Below are 23,166 nucleotides of genomic sequence, written 5' to 3'. Positions count from 1 at the left end.
CAAGGCCGAACCAAGGTGTAGTTTCGGCTACATCTTACAGTGGCGTGTTGGAAAATGACAGTCCGTTTGGCATAACTTAGCCCGCAAGGCCAGCTAATTTTCGGACGACATTCGTGCCCGCAGGTGCCGGCGCACACGAGCTCGGGCTTGAATCAAGCCTTTTTCAAGTTTGTAAGGGTAACCCAATCAAGTTTGTCAAGTTGTTGGTTTTGCAAGTATAAAATTTCAAGTTGATTCCTAATTGGATTCGCCTATTAGCTTTCTTGTTTTGAATCAAGTCACTTATAAACAACTATGCTAGTTTACTTCATTAAGGTCATTTAGTGTCATAAGACAAGATTTATCCGTGTACACTCTCCAGTAATAAGTGCAGTTTCTCTTCTTTTCAAGTTTCATTATAGTTTTCTCTTTCCTACATTCCTTACTAAAGTTTGGCCAGTCTTCAAAGTTCAAACACTTCTGTGAGAGAGACTTTAATTTTATGAAATCATAAAACGTAATATTTACAATTTAATTTTTTATAATCCTAAGTTTAAAATATTTAAAATTTTCATAAAAAGTATTATCAAACACAAAAAATACTAAAAGAAAAAGACAAAGTAAAAAAGAACTAGGTGCTTTTGTTGAGCATATAACCATTAATGTGCAATCCAACTATCATTTTAGACTTTTAGTTGAGATAAAGCACATGCTTCAATTGCTTTCACCAATAAAAATAGTACAACTAAAAATAAATTTCAATCAAATCTAATTTGAGTTGACTTATATTATTTTGTATAAAAAAGAAAGCAATTATTATATATATATATATATATATATATATATATATATATATAAATCATTCTCACTTATAAAATAGAAAACAATTTTGTTTAAACAGGTTACATAACTATAATACTCCATATAAAATAAGAATTTAAAATTTTGAAATTAAGAATAAATTTATGGCGCGGTTAATTTTTTTTTTTTATACTACTAACTCTATTATAATATAGTATCTGTTTAATTTGAAAATACATTTTTCACTTTCTTTTTTTTCCCAACATTCTTCAAAGATAGTGGGTCCCACTTGGAAAGCAAAAAGGAATAAAAATAAGAGGAAAAAACAAAATCAAATACATCATTTTTTAAACACTCGTGATTCTTTACAAGATAGTATGCCAAAGAATTAAGGAATAAGGGTCAAATTAGTCATCGAACTACACACGAAAATGCAATTAGGCCACTGAACTCAAAAAACATGCAATTAGGTCTCTGAATAACGCAAAATGATGCAATTGAACCCAAAAGTGACCTGCTTACCTGAAGTGGAGGTTATTTTATTAAAATAATAATTTTTTATTTTATTAAATAATTATAAATAACAAAAAAAAATTAAAAAAAATAATAATAAAAAAACGCCTCGTCTCCAGGCCGCTGGAGACGAAGAAGTCCCTTCATCTCCGGCCTGGAGACGATGGAAGCCCTTCGTCTCCGGCCTGGAGGTGAAGGGAGCCCTTCGTCTCCAGCTTGGAGACGAAGGATGAGATCCTTCGTCTCCATGTCGGAGTCGTCCCTTCTTCTCCGGCATGGAACGTTTCCAGGCTGTTGGAGACGAGGCATTTTTTTTTAATTTGTTATTTACAATTATTTAATAAAATAAAAATTATTATTTTAATAAAATAACCTCCACTTCAGGTAAGTAGGTCACTTTTGGGTTCAATTGCATCATTTTGCGCTGTTCAGTGACCCAATTACATGTTTTTTGAGTTCAGTGGCCTAATTGCAATTTTGTATGTAGTTTGATGACATATTTGACCCTTATTCCAAGAATTAATACCCGCACTATCGGGGTTTGATCCTATTACCACCCATTTGAAATGATAAGAAATGTGTCATCACCATCTAATTGAACATGAAAAAGCAATTGGACTGATGAACTAAAAAAAGTATTATTATTCAAACCATATTACAGGTATATACTAAGAGAATCATAGGGAGTCATAATCTAACTCAAATACATAGAGTCCTAATACTCCCCCTCAAGCACATGGTAACTTGTAGCTTATCTCTAACAAAAGAAAATCTAGGACTAGGTAGAGTATATCAGTAAGTTGATCTTTGGTTGAAATAAAATTAACTTGAATATCTCCTTTTTATACTAATACTAAAGCCTGTACTATATATACATATATACATACAAATATTATATATGGGGTGGGGGTGGGAGTGGGGTTGGGGTGAGGGGGGCAGCCGCCCCCTGCCCCCTTTGGCTCCGTCCCTGCAGACTTATATGTAGCACCAAGATTATCACACTACAACTTAGAAATAGATACATTGTTCACGCCAATCTCACGTAATAGAGATAAGACTCACACAACTTCAGCACAGACATCTGCTACAATCTTATATTCTGTCTCAGTAGAAGATCTAGTAATAATTCTTTGTTTTTTGCACACTCAAGATACAAGATTGGAACCAAGAAACACAACATAATCACTAGACAATAGTTGTATGGATAAATATATGGAGATCATGGATTGGACATGCACGATTAGAGAGTTTTTGTTAACACTACTCTTCTGAACAAGCTCAAAAATATATAAAAATAAAAACAATATAAAAGCAGCTCAAAAATATGATGAACGTACATTTATAACAAAATGCAGAAAATAGAATAATGTCCATGATCATTATATGATTTGCCATAAACGAAATTACCTTAAATATAATATAATGCATATGGAATATATATAATATAATTTATTGGTTGAAAAGATTTAAGGCTAAATTAGAAATGGAGAAGCCAGCATCCACAACAAGATTGTGGCCACTCACATACTTGGACTCATCACTTGCAAGATAAAGAACAGCCTCTGCAATATCCTCTGCCATCAAATCCACACCTTTAAGGCTTGAATACACATCAAATTTGTCATCCTCTGACAACCCAAAATAGCTCCTTGCCATCTGTGTAGGAACTGCATAAGGGGAAACACAATTGACTCGGATACCATATCGCCCCAAGTCAAGGGCAGTGTTCTTAGTGAGGCCAACAATTGCATGTTTTGAGCACGTATAAGCATGTGGAAAACCCCCCATAAAACCAGCAACACTAGCTGTGTTTATTATGCTCCCCCTTTGCACGGGTTTCATCACACGAGCAGCGTGTTTCGTTCCCAGAAATGCACCTAGGGTGTTAACAAGAAACACATTAACAAAATCAGTCGCATCGCAATCAAGAATGTCCGATACCTTGGCTCCCAAGATGCCTGCATTGTTCACCATTATGTCAAGCCTTCCATGGGTGGAGACTGCTTTGTTCACTGCGCTTTGGACGTCTGATTCGCTTGTGACATCACAGTGAACAAAGAAAGACTGGCTTTCATCATCTCTGGTGTCGGCTATTAGGACTTTGGCACCATGTTGACAGAATACCTTGGCAATGGCAGATCCAATGCCACCAACACCACCAGTAATTATTGCTACTTTTCCTTCCAACCTATATATATATGAGCCAACAAGTTATGAAATGTATATATGATGAACTACTGTTCACAGTGTACTATGGAAATTACCCAAAAATGGAATATATCAGATCCAATTATGCATAGATACCTCTTAGCAGCAGTAGAAAGGAGCGAACTGCTCACCATTTTTCTTGAATCGATCTCTTGAGATGAGATGACCAATACTTCCTCCCTTCAACACTCCCTTTCTAACCTCTAAAAGTCTTCAATACAGGCAAACAGTTGGTTCCTGCGTTTATTGCTTTCATCTGTCAATAAGTAACACATGTTTTTCCTCCTTTTTTTTTTTTTTTTTTTAACAAGTAACACGTGGTTTATATCTTTGAGGATAGCTACACAAAAGCAAGTAATAATGTCCACATATTTTCTTAAAATTATTGTGCCATAGTATGGAAAATATTCCAAGGGACCTATCATATGTAGATAAAACATCACTTGTTATATACTCTACCATCAACATCAAATGAAACTATAGTAGAATTAAAATAATATTTTATTATGAAAAGAAGCAAATGGACCCTCGAACTTTACTTCAGAAGTCAATTAGACCCTCAACCTTTTTAAAGTTGCAATTAAGTACATAAACAAGTCAAATTAGTTCATCAAGGCCCATTTACCTGTTAGTGACCTGTAATACCAAGTCACTTAAATTCCAACCACTGTTCCGGTAATAAAAATTTACAACGGAGATCAAAACGTCGCCAAAGAAGGCATGGCCATCTCCGGCGACTGGAGATGGTGACCAAAATGGTCGCCTGCAGACGATGTTAAGAAGCCCCATGTAAACAAGCACAAGCCGAAACAAACTAAGCTCAAGGCCAGCATTACTTCCGGCACTGTTCTGATTATCCTCGCTGGCAGGTTCAAGGGCAAGAGAGTTGTGTTCCTGAAGCAACTCCCTTCTGGGTTGCTCCTTGTCACCGGACTCTTCAAATTTGAGGTTAAAATAGATTTTCTATAAGATAGTTCTTAATTAAAGCATTTGGTTCAAGTTTCACAGGTTTCACTCAGATTGAATTTTTGGGTCAACACTTGGTACATAAATGTACTCGAAACTTAGGATTTTCAAATAGCTATTTCTTGGTGTTGAATTGATTTAAAATCTCAATTTAAAATATTTAATTCATACACCGTTTTTAGAAAATATTTGGAAGAGTAAAAATAATTATTTTGGAATTTTATAAAATAGAATTTAGGAAAATAATTTTTGAGTTATCAGACCTGGTATTACAAGTCATTAACCGGTAAATGGGCTTTGATGAACTAATTTGACTTGTTTATGTATCTAATTGCAACTTTAAAAAGTTTGAGCGCCTAATTGACTTTTGAAATAAAGTTCGAGGGCCTATTTGACCCTTTCTCCTATTTTATTTACTATAACGTAACGAAGCTAGTATGTGTGGAAAGTGAAACTAAAAAATAGAACACATTATTGTCAAATGAAACTGTAATATAAATATAATGATACTTTAGTATTTCTATAATGAAAATAGTGTGCTTGAAAAATGAAATTAAAATTCAAAGTCATACAATAACATATGTTGTCTAATGACCTGAAGTGCAATTTAAATAATACTTCATAATTAAACTAGTGTGTATAGCGAAGCAGTCTAGAATTCATGCCTACCCATGCCAAAGAAGGTCCTAGTGATAGGCCGTGACATCTATACAAGCGTGGCAGCAGGTTCACCACGCCAACCCGCCGGTTTCAGCCGAAACATACGGCGCCAGCATGCAGCCACCGCCCCCTGTGCAGCCACGGTCCACCCCCGCTGCAGGAACAGTAGCGGCGAGGCCCACCTACTGCTACATCGACGCCGGATACAGGCAACAATTGAACTCAGCCACAGTCGGTGCAATCTTGTTCGACGACCACGGTGAATATATATCGGCTTATAGTGCACCCTTGCACAACTGTTTCTCACCACTTATGGTAGAAACTATGGCGTGCAAAGAAGTGTTGTCATGACTCAGAACACGAGGAGAATCGTCAGTTGAAGTATACACGGACTGTCAGACACTCTAGACATATCTGTCCTCTACGGAGACTCGGTCTCGATCCTATCTTGGTTATGCTTTAGATGTTTGCAGAGCTTATATGGCAATGTTTAGTTATTGCTCAGTTAATTTTATTCCTAGATCGCAGAATTATTTAGCGCATACTTTAGCTTCTGATGCTTTTAATTTCGATTTGTCTATGTACTTGGATGCTATCCCACCAGACTCAGTTTCATGTTATCTATAAATGCAACCACAATGGTTTTCCTCAAAAAAAAAAAAAAAAAACTAGTGTGTATAGAAAATGAAAAAAAAAAAAAATAGAGCTCAAGCAATAATTTATATTATCAAATGAAATAAAATGAAACTTTAGTATTGCTATAATGAAACTACAGTCGAGGGAAAATGAAGTATTGCTAAAAAGCATAGCTATATTATCAAATGAAACTGAAGTATAATTAAAATGATAAATACTTTATGATCCACACTGCTACATAGATCATGGTCCACAGTAAAATTTGCCATAAAATATTTACTAGGTTATGGTAATAAAGTACACTCGACCATCTTGATGTCTTATAAGTCCAAATTACTCGTAAAAGATCCAAACTCACAAGGTTGACAAATTACGGTCCACACAGTTGTACGGAACACGATTTAAAATATCATCGTGAATATTTTGAGTAAAAGTAATGTACATTATGTGTTAGAATAATGTACATTATGTGTTAGAATAATGTACATTATGTGTTAAAATAATGTACATGACGTGTTTAGAATAATGAAACATCTGTGATAACATAATGTATATTATGTTTTAAAATAATGTACATTATGCTTTAGAATAATGTACAATATGTTTTAGAATAATGTACATTATGAGTTATAAAAATGTAAGTTGCAACTGGGTGCGTGAAAAAATAAAACTAAGCAAAACGACGTCGTTTTTTTGTCGTTGTCCACGTAGCTGTTTGGGCCACGATCCACGCAATAACTGGATGTTGAACGACCCACTAGAGACCGAACGAACTGTTCATGGGCAATTTATATCGTGGACCAAGGTCCATAGTGCACTGTGGACTCTGGTCCAATACACATAATTTGACTTCATAATTTAAGAATTTATGTTCATAATGTACATAATTTATGTTCATAATACATATACACATAAACACGATGTAATGAAGACACATAAACACTTAACATAATACACATAATTTGACTTCATAATTACAGAATTCATGTTCATAATGCACATAATTCATGTTCATTATATCATGTTTATGTGTATGTGTATTATGAGCATAAATTATGTACATTATGAACATGAATTCTGTACATTATGAAGTCAAATTATGTATATTGGACCAGTGTCGTCCACAGTGCACTGTGGACCTTGATCTCCAATATAAGGATTGTTGTTCATGACCATACTGCTACAACGTCTGAAGTTCCTGAATCAAAGCATCCTAGTTTCCTAGTGCTCACGAGCAGGGACGGAGCCAGAAAATATGTTGAGGGGGGGGGGGGGGGGGGGGGGGGCAAAGAAGTAGGGATGGATTCAATGGCGGATTCAGAATTTTTTTTTTTAGTGAGGGAAAAAAATTAAAATAAAAGAGAAAGTTTTTTTTTTAAAAATGAAATACTTAAGAAGTATAACAATAAATATTGTTGGATATAGCGAAAAATAAAACATATTAAAACTTTATACAAATATTTATAACAAAATATGAAACATAATTAATTTGATAAAACAATTCGAATATAAAACACATTATAAATTACACATTCCATTATTAATATAAAGAAAGTTATAATGGAAGTTATATATATCATGCACAAATTTAATTGTGTTAATCAAAAAAGTGAAGAAAACTATGACATTGTCAATGCAAAAACTCAAACCCAAGCCATTCCAAAACTTATATACATTAGCTACCACCTTGTCTATCATAGCTTTTGTTTACATAATCTGTTTTATAATACTTATATGAATAATGTACTATATATACATATTATATACAATATAGGGTAGGGGTGGGGTGGGGTGAGGGCAGCTGCCCCCCTCTGCCTCCGTCTATGCTCACGAGTATGAGTGTATGACCCTTTTGAAGCTACAAATCTTGTTGGTGTTACCGTGTCTCTATTTCATCTCAAAAATATAAAAACAAAAAACAATATAAACGCAGCTCAAAAATATGATGAACATTTATAGCAAAATGCACAAAATAGAATAATGTCCATGATTATTAAATGAGGGATTTGCCCTAAACCAGCTAACCTTAAATGCATATGGAATATAACTTATTGGTTGAAAAGATTTAAGGCTAAATTAGAAATGGAGAAGCCAACATCCACAACAAGATTGTGGCCACTCACATAGTTGGACTCATCACTTGCAAGATAAAGAACAGGCTCTGCAACTTCTTCTGCCATCAAATCAACACCTTTAAGGTTTGAATACACATCAAGTTTGTCATCCTCTGCCAAACCAAAATAACTCCTTGTAATTTGTGTAGAAAGTATATAAGGGGACTTTGGCGGGTCGGTTTGCCCCGCGGTGCGATATGAGGGGACTTTGGCGACCTCGACGTTGGCCTCGGTTCGGACCGACATTCGACTCGAGCTACTCTCTTTCGTTGACAACGACTCGCAACTCAGAGAGTGTGGGACTCATGATGGATATATTAAGAGAAGGGACTCGGGGCAAACTGACCCGGGAGTCGCGGCGTGATGCGAAGGGTCTGGGAGATCCCAACTGGGTCCCCGGCGTAGACCTGGGATGAGGTCTACTACGTAGACCCCAGTTGGGGACGACCCCAGCGCCGGCCAAGGTTGGAGTCAACCTCGGCGTCGGCCTCGGCCGGGGTCGACCTCGTGGCAGACCCCAACGCTGGGGTTAGGCGGTCACGCGGGGTGTAACACCCCGAAATTTTTAAACTTTTGAAACGTATATAATAAATGTAGATTCTCATTAAATCCCAAAACATAATAAAGAGTACGGGGTGCTAGGCCACACCTGAGCTGGAGAACTCAGGTGCACAGGCTCACTAACTAAAATCCTCAACAATATCAATACATAAGCATGGCACGCAGGCCGAAAGGGAAACTATCTACTCTACGCTTCAGATCTCTAGCGCGCTCCAGTGTCTACTCGTCAGTGCCTGAAAGGCAAATATATCTGTTCAGCGAGAGATGCTGGTAACCCACTCCAACGCATTGAAATACAATACATATAGATATATACATAGATATAAGAAAAACCATTTCGAAGCATGAAGATATATCCTAAGAGACTCTAGCTTTTAAAACAGGGAGTAGACTCGACATATAAGGATAAGCACAGTCAACAGTCATAACCAAGCACATACAACGCACTAGTATAGGGAACGGACTTCGACAAATAGAGATAAGCACAGTCAATAATCATAACCAAGCATATACGGTTTACTAGCATGTATCCTATGGTCGCGCATTCATAACATCTCATCACATAGCACACTTTGATGGCGCCACAGCACCAATCGGATGCCCATACATGAGGGTCAGCGCATATAGCTCTGACACGGCCCCGCAGCACCCTACCTCGTATCGCAACATGAAGGGGTCGATCGCAACCGACCGATGAACCGCAGCTCATCATAATGTTTGATCGCAACCAAACAGTGGACCGCAGTCCAAGAGTAGTCATCTGACCGCAGCCAGGAATATGAACCGCAACTCATGTAAAACGTTTGATCGCAACCAAACGATGGACCGCAGCCCGAGAGTGTAAATCTGACTGCAGCCAGCTTCTGAACCGCAGCTTAGGAATAACCAATTTGATCGCAACCAAATTGGGGTATCATGCACACGTAACACATAACAAGTACATGCAACCCACATTGACACATTGGGAAGGGGGAGAAATCGTATAATGAAACCTATGCGTGATCATTCACACACTAGGTATAATCTTAAGGGGTTCATACTTCTTTCACCTAGGCCAACGGGATACCAATTCAACTAGCATGCGATATATATAAGACTCATTTATCCTACGAACGGTACCCGAAACATCAAACTAGACTTAGGCACGATAAACGGAGTCCGTTGGGACACCACGCGGGTCGGGGAAACATCAAACGGGGAAGCCGAAGACCCAAGTTAGGCAAATTCCAGCGGGTAGCCGGTGGGTGAAGAGTCACCCGCCGGCGACGAGACTCCGGGTAGCGGGTGCCCGGCGGGCAGTCGCCTGCCCGCTGTCGGCGACGTCGATTCTGGCCGCGGGTAGGTGGTGGGTCCCCTACCCCCACTTACCCCCCACTGATTTTCTTTCACAATAAACGCCCCGGGATCCATTGTGGAACCCGAAACCATGCTCAGACACTTTTAAACGCAATCGATGACACCACGTAGACAATTAACGGATCAAAAGCGAGAAACGTAAGGCACGTACTCTACCATGCTTCCTAAGTACAATTAACGCCCAAACATGCGAATTCCCACCCAACATATCAAGAATAACACCACACAAGTTTCACGTTACATCCTAGGGCTCTAACCATATTTAAATCATCAAGAACGTAATTCGTCCTTTAATATCAAGAACCAATACAATTGATCAAGAATACCACATAATTATCACGAATCCGATTTCCTCAAGAATACAATCATCAAGAAACCCTTATCATCATCAAGATCATTAAGATAAAACCATATCACCAATTATCAAGATCACACCATCAATATCATAAACAATTCATCAAGACACAAGGATATAGGGGAATGCCTAAGATGGAGATCATAACTAAGAAAATAGGTTTTGTTGAGACATGGGTTACCTCTTAGCCTTAATTAATTTCCTTGGCTATGAAGGGTCTTTCTCTAAGCCTTTCTTCTTTCTTGATTTCTCCTAGGGGAATTCTTGGAGCTCCTTGTGTGGTGAGAGATTATTGTGGTGGGGGTTCTAGGTGCCTCCTATGTCCCTTATTTATATACCTAAGAGTCCTAATTAGGGCCCAAATACTATAGGCTTGCTAACTCTATTCCTTTTAGGACTAGGGGTTGGGTTTAGAGGTGAGGGCCCATGGACTATAGTGGGCCTTTTCCTAGTTAATTATTGTAATTTAATTCTTTCTTTGGATAATTGGTTAAATGATTAATTGATTTTAGGGGTCGTAACACGGGGTGTTACACTCTCCCCCCCCCCCTCCCTTAACACGAAGCTTCGTCCCCGAAGCTTGGTCCTTGCCGGGTGACTTCCTCTTGGTTACCTGTTGTGAAGAGTTCTGGGTAGCGTTCCCTCATCGTGTCCTTGAGTTCCCATGTTGCTTCTTCGGTCCCATGATTGGTCCAGAGGACTTTTACCATTTCTATGGCTCGACGGCAGGTGGTTCTTGTCTTGGTGTCCAGGATTCTCACGGGGTTTTCTTCGTATGCTAGTGACTCGTCAAGGTCCACGACCTCGGGTTGTAGCACGTGACTTGGGTCGTGCACGTATTTCTTTAGCTGGGATATGTGGAATACGTTGTGTACCCGTTCTAGTTCGATGGGTAGGGCGAGGCGGTAGGCTAGGTTCCCGACTCTTTCTACGATTTCATAGGGGCCGATAAATCGAGGGCTGAGCTTTCCTTTTCTTCCGAATCTCATTACCCCTCGTGTGGGTGAGATTCTCAACCAGACCTTGTCCCTAGGGTTGAATTCGGCTTGTTTTCTCCTTAGGTCGGCGTAGGATTTCTGGCGGTCCTGGGCAGCCTTCATTCTTTCTTGGATGTGTTTGACTTTGGTTATGGTGTCTTGTAGGTATTGGGGCCCTAGTGTTACTGGGTCGACCATGTCTTCCCAACATAAGGGGGTTCTACACTTTTGTCCGTATAGAGCTTCGTAGGGTGCCATACGAATGCTTGTGTGGTAGCTGTTGTTGTACGAGAATTCAATGAGGTCTAGATGTTCCTCCCATGTTCCTTGAAAGTCTGACGCGCAGGCTCTTAGCATGTCTTCGAGAGTCTGAATGGTTCTCTCGGTTTAGCCGTCAGTGGTGGGGTGGAAGGCAGTGCTTAGTTTTAGGTGCGTCCCCAAGGCTGATTGCAGCGATTTCCAAAATTGTGAGAGGAACCTGGAGTCTCTATCGGACACAATGTTTCGGGGAATTCCGTGGTATTTCACCACTCGGTTCAGGTAGGCTTGGGCTAGTTGTGTCATTGTCTATGTTTCCTTTATGGCAATGAATCGTGCTGTTTTGGTTAGCCGGTCCACTATGACCCAAATTTTATCCTTTCCGGTTTTTGTTGGGGGTAACCCTCCGACGAAGTCCATGGATATGGAATCCCACTTTCCTTGTGGTATCTCAAGGGGTTGTTCGAGTCCCTTGGGTTTGCATCGTTCGGCCTTCACCCTCTGGTAGTTCAGGCATTTGGCCACGAAATCCGCGATTTCCTTTTTCATGTTGGGCCACCAAAACTGTAACACCCCAGATTTTCAAGAAATTTAAAACTTATAATAAAGGTAGAATCTTATTAAATCCCAAGATATAAATACAAGCGTTCGGGGTGCTATGCCACACCTGGGCTAGAGAACCCAAGTGCACAGGCTAACTAACTAATATCCTCAAAGCGTAAATACGTAAACGTGGCACGCAGGCCAAAAGGGAAACTATCTATTTCTAAGTTCTAGCGCACTCCAGTGACTTAATCTTCTGTGCCTGAAAGCCAAATATATCTGTTCAGCGAGAGATGCTGGTAACCCACTCCAACGCGTTGAAATACAATACATATAGAGATATATATAGATATACGAAAACCATTTTGGGCATGAAGATATATCCTACGAACTCTAGTTTTAAAACCGGGAATGACTCGACAGATAAGGCCAGACACAAGCAACAGTTATAACAAGCATATGCAGTTCACAACAGATAAGGCAGATAAGGCAAAGCATAAACAATAATCACAACCCAACATAAGCAATCCCCAACATAAATCCCATAGTCACATCCCCCCCAAGACACTTGTAATCACAACTCATCCATATCACAACACATAGCACACTTTGTTGGCGCCACAGGACCAATCGCACGCCCATACATGAGGGTCAGCGCATATAGCTCTGACACGGCCCCGCAGCACCCTGCCCCGTATCGCAACACGGAGGGGTCGATCGCAACCGACCGATGAACCGCAGCTCATCATAGTGTTTGATCGCAACCAAACAGTGGACCGCAGCCCAAGAGAATGTCATCTGACCGCAGCCAGGAAAAGGATGAACCGCAGCTCATATAGAAACGTTTGATCGCAACCAAACGGTGGACCGCAGCCCAAGAGTATCAATCTGACCGCAGCCAGCTTCTGAACCGCAGCTCAGGATAACCAATCCGATCGCAACCGAATTGGGGTAACACACACACATAACACGTAGCAAGCACATGCAACCCACATTACACATTGGGAAGGGGGAGAAACGTATAACAAAACCTATGCGTGACCCATCACATACTAAGAATAGTCCTAAGGGGTTCATACTCCTTCCACCTAGGTCAACGGGATACCAATTCATCTAGCATGCAATATAATAGACTCATAAACCTACGAACGGTACCCGAAACATCAAACTCGACATAGGCACGATGAACGGAGTCCGTTGGGACACCGCGGGGATCGGGGGAACATCAAACGGGGAAGCCGGGATCCCGGGTGGGATGAATTTCCAGCGGGTAGCCGGTGGGTGGGGGGCCACCCGCCGGCTGCCCGCCGGAGTGTACTGTTCCGGGCAGCAGGTCGCCGGCGGGCAGCTGCCCGCCCGCCGGCTACCCGCTGCCGGGCGGTGTTTCTCGGCCGTGGGTAGGTGGCGGGTCCCCTACCCCCCACCTACCCCCCACTGACTCTTTTCACACACTTTACGCCCCGGGAACCGTTGTGGAACCCGAAACCATGCTTAGACACTTTACAATGCAATTAACGACAACACGTAGACGATTAACGAATCGAATACAAGAAACGAACGACACATAACCTATCATGCTTTTCTAAATATAATCAACACCCAAACATGCGATTTCCCCACCCGATAATCCAAGAATAAGATCATACGATACAACCTAGGGTTCTAATCACTTTTATATCAACAAGAATACGGTTCATATTCTAATTGCAAGATTCGGTAAGAATAACACATAAACATCAAGAGCATCACACAATTATCAAGAACAACACATAATCATCAAGAACTCCATATAATCATCAAGAATCTCCCAATATCAAGATTATCAAGATCCCCCATGGGATCATCACATCAATTACCAATAATAATCATCATAATTCGCCAATATGCAATAATATGGGGAAACCCTAAGGGGGAATTATAACTATGAAAATAGGTTTTGTTGAGACATGGGTTACCTCTTAGCCTTAATTAATTCCTTGGCTATGAAGGATCTTTCTTTAAGCTTTCTTGATTTCTTGATTTCTCCTAAGGGGATTCTTGGAACTCTTTGGGTGGTGAGAGATTATTGTGGTGGGGATTCTAGGTGCCTCCTAAGTTCCCTATTTATATATTTAAGACTCCTAGTTAGGGCCTGAATGGTATGGGTTTACTAATTCTATTCCTTATAGGGCTATGGCTTGTTTTAGGGATAAGGATCCATGGTCCATAGTGGACCATATTAATTAAAGAGGATCCTAATCATAATCTGAATAGTAAAAGGCCTACTTCCTTTATTCCTAACAGGCTTAAGATTCTTATTCGGGCAAGGGTCCACGGATCATGGTGGACCTTACTAATTAATTAAAGGTAAACCTAACATAATTAAATCATATTTAATTATTATTAACGGGATTAATTAAATAATTAATCCGGGATTGAAGGCCGTAACACGGGGTGTTACACTCTCCCCCCCTTACGAGAAGCTTCGTCCCCGAAGCTTGGAAATCACTGCAGGGTTAACGAGTCAAGAGAAGAACCGTGGTCCTATAGAGAAGGTATTCCACGGGGAAATTGTATACTTGCACGCCTATGTGTGTTGGGTTTTTGGGAACGATTAGGTTTACAGGGCTAAAAGAGTGGGTTTCAAACTTGAGGACACGGTGAAATTAGGAATTAGGATCAAGTTTTCGAGGTTGCAACTTAGGTTGTGAGGTTGCCACTTGTATGGAATCGTTAAAACATGGGATTGAGAATGGGGTCTGAAGGGTAGAAAGGGTTTTGAAATAAGGAAGGGGCCGATTTTCCGAGGGAGGGAAAGGAATTCGGCTAGGATGGGTTAAGGTTTCTCGATCCCAAGTGAATAATCTGGTTAGATGCTCTGATCACGATGCGCCGACGAGCTGATGATCCCCCTTCCTTGGTGTTGGTGCTTGCTTGACTTTAAGATCCTTGTTAGACCTTGCTTCCCAGGCTAAGGTTTCATCCTTCTCTTCTTTCTTGAGGGAATTTCCCGTGGTGATTCAACACTTACTTCTTTAATGCGCCCAAGGTCTTGACCGAGTTGGGTCAACCAAGCCAATCTCTTAGGGCGCACTTCCCAAATTCTTCCCAAAGTCTCTTGGGAGTCGATGGACTTTGGGTTGAATTTCTCTTCTTATTGAATTTCATCTTCTCTTTAGTGGATGAAATTCTTAGTAAGACTTCATGTCTTACCTGAGGTTTGGCATTGCTGTGCCCTGTTTGTGATATTTTTAATGATGAAGGTGTCCTTGCGTGCCCTTTTTCTTTTAAAGCGCAGTCGGTTACCAAATCTCGTTGTGGGATGACTCGGCGGCTTTACGAGTCACCTCATTTCCTTGTGGGTCCTTAATGACCCTTGAAGTCTTGGCGCGAATGTGTTCTTCACCCTTTTGGTTAGCACCATGGGCTACGTAGTTCTTGATTCCATACAACTTGTAAGGAGTCCTCTGATTTGCTCGAACGATGTCCATGGTTTGGAGGAGTCCCGGTCCCTCCTTAGCATTTTGACTTTTAAGGTTTTCGTGGGTTCTTAGTACGAGTTCCCAACTCGCCTCCTTGGTTTGCGCAATCCTTTACGCCAAACATCCCTAGTTGGTTGTATCGTAGGATCCGATTTTAATTACTCGTGCAATGTAATTGATTGTGATTTCCCGATGGTGTCTCGTGCGTCAAGGTCTTTTGCGTAGGACACTATGTTTGGGTGGTCCATGGTTTCTTACCCAAGACTCACATTCCTCAATCGAGGCACACAAGTGCGCCACAAATCAATAAAATGAGGGGTTAAGAAATCAGCACATTGTACCAGTGGGCGCGAGGTGGGCGGTCGTCCGCCTGCCAAGCTCCTGCCAAGGACCTGCCAAGGTCCCGTCAAGGACCCGTTGGGGACCCGCGGGAAAGTGACTAGGAATAGTCAATTCCTTCGGGAAAGACCCCAAAAATACACAGATTCATGTCCTGACAAGTCCCATGCCCTTGTGCACAATAAAAGGGACTTGGATACATAGGATGACCCATCGTACAATGTTCATTGATCCTTAAGCACGAGTTCTAGAGGTAGATATACATACATATATATATATCTATGTTTTCTTGGTCTGGGTTTAAAGGGGTGTAAGAAGTGCAAGGCTAGGTTTCAAAGTCGAGGGGCGGATAGGGTCGATGTCTCAAGGTCGTAATACAGGAAGGAAGGTTGCCACCTTGTACGGGTTTGTCTGTAATGAGGGATCAAGAGCGAGGTTTGGAGTGATAGGATGGATTCTTTAACGAAATGGTACTTGATTGGCAAGGGGAGGGAAAGGGGCTAAGGACTCTTGGCTTCGAGTGATTATGCCTGTTTGGGGCTTGGTTGTGGCGTGCAGTCGAACTGGTGATCCCTTTTCCTTGGCTTTGTTTGATTCTAAGATTTTCATTTGATCTTCTCTTCCCGTGTCGAAGTCCCCTTCGTCTCTATGGCTTCCAGGGGAATTCTCGTGATGGTTTCCGTGCACGTTCCCCTCGGATGTCCAGAAGTCTGGACCCAGTTGGTTTAATGGGTCAAACCCCTAGGTCTTGACTCCTAATCCTTGCCGAGGGTTCTTAAGGGTAAGGGGGGTTTCAGGTTAGTCTTTCTTGTTCTATTGGGTTTCATCCCTTCCTTGGTGGATGAAATTCTTAGCAAGGCTTTATGTCCTCCTTGAGGTTTGGCCTATTGCACCTATTTGACGATGTTTTCTGTAGCGAGGGCCCCTGACACATTGAACGTATTTGTTTGCCCGCTCTTGTCAACGCATGGCGTTCTTCGGTGGCGTACGTACAGGCTATGGTTTCTCGTGAAGCCTTCACGGTTTTCGTGTAAGGGTGGGGTGATACGTATTCGTAACCTCCACCTACTTCGCCGATTCCTATCTAACAACTTATTTTAATATTGAATCAATGAATGTCGGTTCTTCATGCCCCTGGGCAGGGTAAGGGCCTTATGCTGCTCTACGGTTTTTAACAGGGTTTCCAAACGGAGTGGGGATATGAACTTAGAGTAAGGGCAATAACAATTTAGGGTTTCCGAGGGTTTGGGTTAAGCGCAACAAAGGGTGAGCAAGGTCATGACGATTGCGAATTTGCTCTTAAGGTAATTAAGGATTCGGGGTGGGAGTTTTCAACAAATAGGGGTATCAAGATGCTAGGGTTTCAGGGCGGATGATATTTTAAATTGGGGTGGTGGGGTCGCAAGGTGTCGCGATATACTTACCTTGCACCCAAGGATTCGACTAATGGTGTCGTTCCTTCGCTACTTTAATAGGTGTCGTAGTTCTCCTTCCTGTTTGTTGTAGCCGCAACCCGGGTTTGCCGAGATAAGGCAACTTGTCGGAAGGTGCATGTCATTTGTCTGACTCGGGGGTTATCGTGGTTACCCTGGGTTGGTGCGTATTGCAGTCCGTCCCTTTTAGCAGTCCTGACTGTAACGCCTCTTCTTAGTAGTCATCCAAATCTTCCTTTTCTTTGGTCAGGGTCCTTGTCAAGTCTTTTGACGGGAGTTAGGACGAGGCGATTTATCGGGTAAGTGTACGTTACCCAGTTGTGGAAGTAAACTTATCTATTCGCACCCTTACCTGGTGTGGTAAGCGTAGGGGGAGGTTCCTTTAAGTTAGAGAGGGATGAAGTGAGGGGAGGTTATGTGTAGGTTTCACAATCTCACTGCGCGTCCTAAGATTCCTGGATCCTATGTTCCTAAGTACCTAGAGTTCAAGCCTAGTGTCCTAAAGTCCGGTCTTAAGAGTCTTATCCTATGGTCAAACTTAAGCTCTGATACCAACTATAACACCGCAGATTTTCAAGACATTTAAAACTTATAATAAAGGTAGAATTTTATTAAATCCCAAGATATAAATACAAGCGTTCGGGGTGCTATGCCACACCTGGGCTAGAGAACCCAAGTGCACAGGCTAACTAACTAATATCCTCAAAGCGTAAATACGTAAACGTGGCACGCAGGCCAAAAGGGAAACTATCTATTTCTAAGTTCTAGCGCACTCCAGTGACTTAATCTTCTGTGCCTGAAAGCCAAATATATCTGTTCAGCGAGAGATGCTGGTAACCCACTCCAACGCGTTGAAATACAATACATATAGAGATATATATAGATATACGAAAACCATTTTGGGCATGAAGATATATCCTACGAACTCTAGTTTTAAAACCGGGAATGACTCGACAGATAAGGCCAGACACAAGCAACAGTTATAACAAGCATATGCAGTTCACAACAGATAAGGCAGATAAGGCAAAGCATAAACAATAATCACAACCCAACATAAGCAATCCCCAACATAAATCCCATAGTCACATCCCCCCCAAGACACTTGTAATCACAACTCATCCATATCACAACACATAGCACACTTTGTTGGCGCCACAGGACCAATCGCACGCCCATACATGAGGGTCAGCGCATATAGCTCTGACACGGCCCCGCAGCACCCTGCCCCGTATCGCAACACGGAGGGGTCGATCGCAACCGACCGATGAACCGCAGCTCATCATAGTGTTTGATCGCAACCAAACAGTGGACCGCAGCCCAAGAGAATGTCATCTGACCGCAGCCAGGAAAAGGATGAACCGCAGCTCATATAGAAACGTTTGATCGCAACCAAACGGTGGACCGCAGCCCAAGAGTATCAATCTGACCGCAGCTAGCTTCTGAACCGCAGCTCAGGATAACCAATCCGATCGCAACCGAATTGGGGTAACACACACACATAACACGTAGCAAGCACATGCAACCCACATTACACATTGGGAAGGGGGAGAAACGTATAACAAAACCTATGCGTGACCCATCACATACTAAGAATAGTCCTAAGGGTTCATACTCCTTCCACCTAGGTCAACGGGATACCAATTCATCTAGCATGCAATATAATAGACTCATAAACCTACGAACGGTACCCGAAACATCAAACTCGACATAGGCACGATGAACGGAGTCCGTTGGGACACCACGGGGATCGGGGGAACATCAAACGGGGAAGCCGGGATCCCGGGTGGGATGAATTTCCAGCGGGTAGCCGGTGGGTGGGGGGCCACCCGCCGGAGTGTACTGTTCCGGGCAGCGGGTCGCCGGCGGGCAGTTGCCCGCCCGCCGGCTACCCGCTGCCGGGCGGTGTTTCTCGGCCGTGGGTAGGTGGCGGGTCCCCTACCCCCCACCTACCCCCCACTGACTCTTTTCACACACTTTACGCCCCGGGAACTGTTGTGGAACCCGAAACCATGCTTAGACACTTTACAACGCAATTAACGACAACACGTAGACGATTAACGAATCGAATACAAGAAACGAACGGCACATAACCTATCATGATTTTCTAAATATAATCAACACCCAAACATGCGATTTCCCCACCCGATAATCCAAGAATAAGATCATACGATACAACCTAGGGTTCTAATCACTTTTATATCAACAAGAATACGGTTCGTCTTCTAATTGCAAGATTCGGTAAGAATAACACATAAACATCAAGAGCATCACACAATTATCAAGAACAACACATAATCATCAAGAACTCCATATAATCATCAAGAATCTCCCAATATCAAGATTATCAAGATCCCCCATGGGATCATCACATCAATTACCAATAATAATCATCATAATTCGCCAATATGCAATAATATGGGGAAACCCTAAGGGGGAATTATAACTATGAAAATAGGTTTTGTTGAGACATGGGTTACCTCTTAGCCTTAATTAATTCCTTGGCTATGAAGGATCTTTCTTTAAGCTTTCTTGATTTCTTGATTTCTCCTAAGGGGATTCTTGGAACTCTTTGGGTGGTGAGAGATTATTGTGGTGGGGATTCTAGGTGCCTCCTAAGTTCCCTATTTATATATTTAAGACTCCTAGTTAGGGCCTGAATGGTATGAGTTTACTAATTCTATTCCTTATAGGGCTAGGGCTTGTTTTAGGGATAAGGATCCATGGTCCATAGTGGACCATATTAATTAAAGAGGATCCTAATCATAATCTGAATAGTAAAAGGCCTACTTCCTTTATTCCTAACAGGCTTAAGATTCTTATTCGGGCAAGGGTCCACGGATCATGGTGGACCTTACTAATTAATTAAAGGTAAACCTAACATAATTAAATCATATTTAATTATTATTAACGGGATTAATTAAATAATTAATCCGGGACCGAAGGCCGTAACACGGGGTGTTACAAAAACGACCTTTTCACATCTTGGTATAGTTTGTCACCCCCTGGGTGAACTGAGTATGGGGAGTTGTGTCCTTCTTCCAAGATTTGTTGTTTTAAGTGGGGATGCGTTGTGGGCACGCACCACCTACCTTGGTAGCGGAGGCTGCCATCTTCGTGTTTCTCGAAGGGTCCTTCCTTTCCCTGGGTTAGGTCGAGACAAATTTTATCTAATTCCGGATCCTGCTGTTGTCCTGTTTTGATTTCTTCGAAGAGTGTGGGTATGATTTGGGTGTTGAATAGGTGGATCTCGGGGTGGGTCTGATCTTGCTCTATTATTTCCAAGTTCTGCTTCTGGAAGTCTCTGTACAGTTGGTCCGGTAGGATCCAGGTGGCGTTGAGGGAGTGGTTAGTCTTCCTGCTTAGGGCGTCTGCCACAATGTTAGCTTTTCCCTCGTGGTATTGGATGTCTAGGTCGTAGTCTTTTATGAGTTCTAGCCACCTTCGTTGTCTCATGTTTAGGTCTTTCTGGGTGAAGATGTACTTTAGGCTTTTATGGTCTGTGTAAATCTTGCATTGCACTCCGTATAGGTAATGCCTCCAAATTTTCAGTGCGAATACGATGATGGCTAGCTCGAGGTCGTGGGTGGGGTAATTTTCTTCGTGGGTTTTGAGTTTCCTAGATGCGTATGCTATTACCTTGCCTTTTTGCATTAGCACGCACCCCAACCCCTTTTTGGACGCGTCGCTGAAGACCTCGAACCCTTCTACCCTGGAGTGGATGGCTAGTACGGGTGCCATGGTTAACTTATCCTTCAATTCCTGAAAGGCTGCGACGCAGTTGTCGTCCCATCGGAAGGGGGTCTCCTTTTTCATGAGTTTGATGAGAGGTTGGGCTATCTTGGTAAAGTCGGGTACAAATCTCCTGTAGTAGCCGGCTAAGCCTAGGAAGCTTCGGACCTCTGAAAGTGAGCTCGGTGTGGTCCATTCCTTAACGGCCTGGACTTTGGTGGGGTCTACCTTAATTCCTTCTTTGGTTATTACGTGGCCCAGGAAGGCCACGCTGTCTTTCCAGAATTCGCATTTGGAGAACTTGGCGTATAGCTGGTGCTCTCTTAGAGTTTGTAAGGTTATGCGGAGGTGCCTTTCATGTTCTTCCTTGTTTCGGGAGTAGACTAGGATGTCGTCAATGAATACAATGACGAAGTCATCCAGGTGGGGTCGGAATACTCGGTTCATGAGATCCATGAATATGGGGGGTGCGTTGGTGAGTTCGAAGGGCATTACTGTAAATTCATAGTGGCCTTAACGTGTCCAGAAGGCCGTTTTCTGAATGTCTGGTTTGGCCACTTGTATTTGGTGATATCCGGATCTTAGGTCGATTTTCGAGAACACCCCTGCCCCCTTAAGTTGATCGAACAAGTTATCGATTCGGGGAAGGGGGTACCTATTCTTTATTGTGACTTGATTAAGTTCCCTGTAGTCGATGCACAAGCGCATGCTCCCATCTTTCTTTTTAACGAATAGTACTGGTGCTCCCCATGGGGAGGTGCTGGGGCGGATGTAACCTTTATCTAGTAGTTCCTGAAGTTGAGTTTTCAGTTCCTTCATTTCTTTTGGTGCTAGCCTGTAGGGTGGTTTAGAGATCGGGGCAGCGCCAGGTACGAGGTCTATTGTGAACTCGACTTCCCTGGTCGGGGGTGCCCCGGGGATTTCGTCTGGGAAGACGTCGGTGAATTCGTTTACTACTGGAATGGTTTGTGGTTCGGGTGTTTTGGTGTTGAGGTCCTCGACCGAGCATAGGAAGGCCTCCCTTCCTTGGTTTAGGTATTTCTTCATTTTCATCATGTTTACAAGCTTGATCTCTGGATCCTGGCGGGTTCCGTGGTACGACACCCTTTTAACGTTTGGTCCCCGTAGGACCACTTTTTGTTCTCCGCACAGGATTTGTGCTTGGAATTTCCCTAGTCAGTCCATGCCCAAGATCACTTGTACCCCATCCAGTCTGAATTGTATTAAGTTGCTGGAAAATTCCACCCCTTGAATGGTGATCATTATGTTCTCGTACATGCTGTCGCACTTTATGATTTCGCCGGAGGCCACCTTGACCTGGAGTTGGACTTTGGTGCTGGTATTAAGGCCGAGTTGAGTGGCAAATTCGGTTGCTATAAATGAGTTGGTAGCCCCCGAATCAAATAGTATGGTGGCGGGGGTGGCGTGTACTAGGAAGGTTCCGGAGACTATATTGCTGTCTCCGATCATGGCTTTGCTTAGGGTAAGGATCCTTCATTGAATGGTTGGTGTTGCGACCTTGTGGGGTGAGACGGTCCTCGGGTTTTTAGGCCCTCGGGTGGCATTTGTGTGATTCCCCTCAGATTTTGTTTTGTATCCCAGGTATGTCTCCCGGGGTTTGTTCGCTACTTGTTGTAGTTGGAATACCTTGTCATAGGCTTCTCCGAGGGTTCTTGGTTCTTGTGTGGCCAGGGCTTTCTGGTGTTCGGGGTCGAGGCCTGTTATGAATTTCTTGACCTTGCTCATCTCGGTCGGTACTAGCTCGGGGGTGAGGCGAGCCAGTCTGCGGAATTTCTGGTAGTATTCCGTGATAGGTGGAGGAACTCTTCGTATATGGTGGCTTTTAGATGGTTGGGATAGAATTGTTCCCGTAGTCATGTCTTTAAGGTTTCCCAGTTGAATTCGGGGCTTTGTTCGTATGTGGGTTTCTTGTGAGTCCACCAGGTGTCGGCTTTGTGTTTAAAGTAGAAGGAGGCTATTCTTACTCGGTGGTTTTCTGGGCATTTGGTTGCCCTGAATATTTTGTCAAAGGCCCCGATCCATTCCTCGAGGGTCGTGGGGTCTTCGTCCCCCGAGAAGGTGGGTGGTTGGTGTGCCGAGACTTGGTGGTGGATTTCCATGTTGCCGTTTGTCGGTAGTGGCTGGGGAACGGTAGCACTCAGTGCCTGGGCAATTTGGGCCAGGCGTTGTAGATTCTGAGTCAAGAATTCCGGTGTGGGGAGTTTTGGTGTTCTTACCTGTCTCCTTTTCGGCACCATCCTGGTGTTCATAGGTCGA

At 42.5% G+C, this 23,166-nt stretch overlaps 1 protein-coding gene across 3 annotated transcripts in view; it reads right to left on the bottom strand.

Moving 5' to 3' along the window:
* Nucleotides 1–2,618: 2,618 nt before the first annotated feature.
* LOC109160352 (zerumbone synthase-like) overlaps nt 2,619–23,166 on the bottom strand; it is a 148,318-nt gene continuing 127,770 nt past the window's right edge. The window contains exons 2-3 of one of the 3 annotated variants that reach the window (XM_019308685.1): nt 3,598–3,702; nt 2,619–3,481 (exon numbers count right to left, since the gene is read on the bottom strand). In XM_019308685.1, coding sequence (XP_019164230.1) covers nt 2,743–3,481; nt 3,598–3,635 — 777 coding nt within the window. In that variant the 5' untranslated portion in view covers nt 3,636–3,702 and the 3' untranslated portion in view covers nt 2,619–2,742. Of the gene's footprint in view, nt 3,482–3,597; nt 3,750–23,166 lie in introns of those variants that run through there. The other 2 variants (XM_019308684.1, XM_019308686.1) reach the window with 2 other exon arrangements.

Source organism: Ipomoea nil, unplaced genomic scaffold (genome assembly GCF_001879475.1).
Source record: "Ipomoea nil cultivar Tokyo-kokei standard unplaced genomic scaffold, Asagao_1.1 scaffold2845, whole genome shotgun sequence".
Classification (NCBI taxonomy): Eukaryota; Viridiplantae; Streptophyta; class Magnoliopsida; order Solanales; family Convolvulaceae; genus Ipomoea; species Ipomoea nil.
Note: the sequence above shows the minus strand (reverse complement) of the source record. Positions and strands in the feature narration are given on the sequence as shown.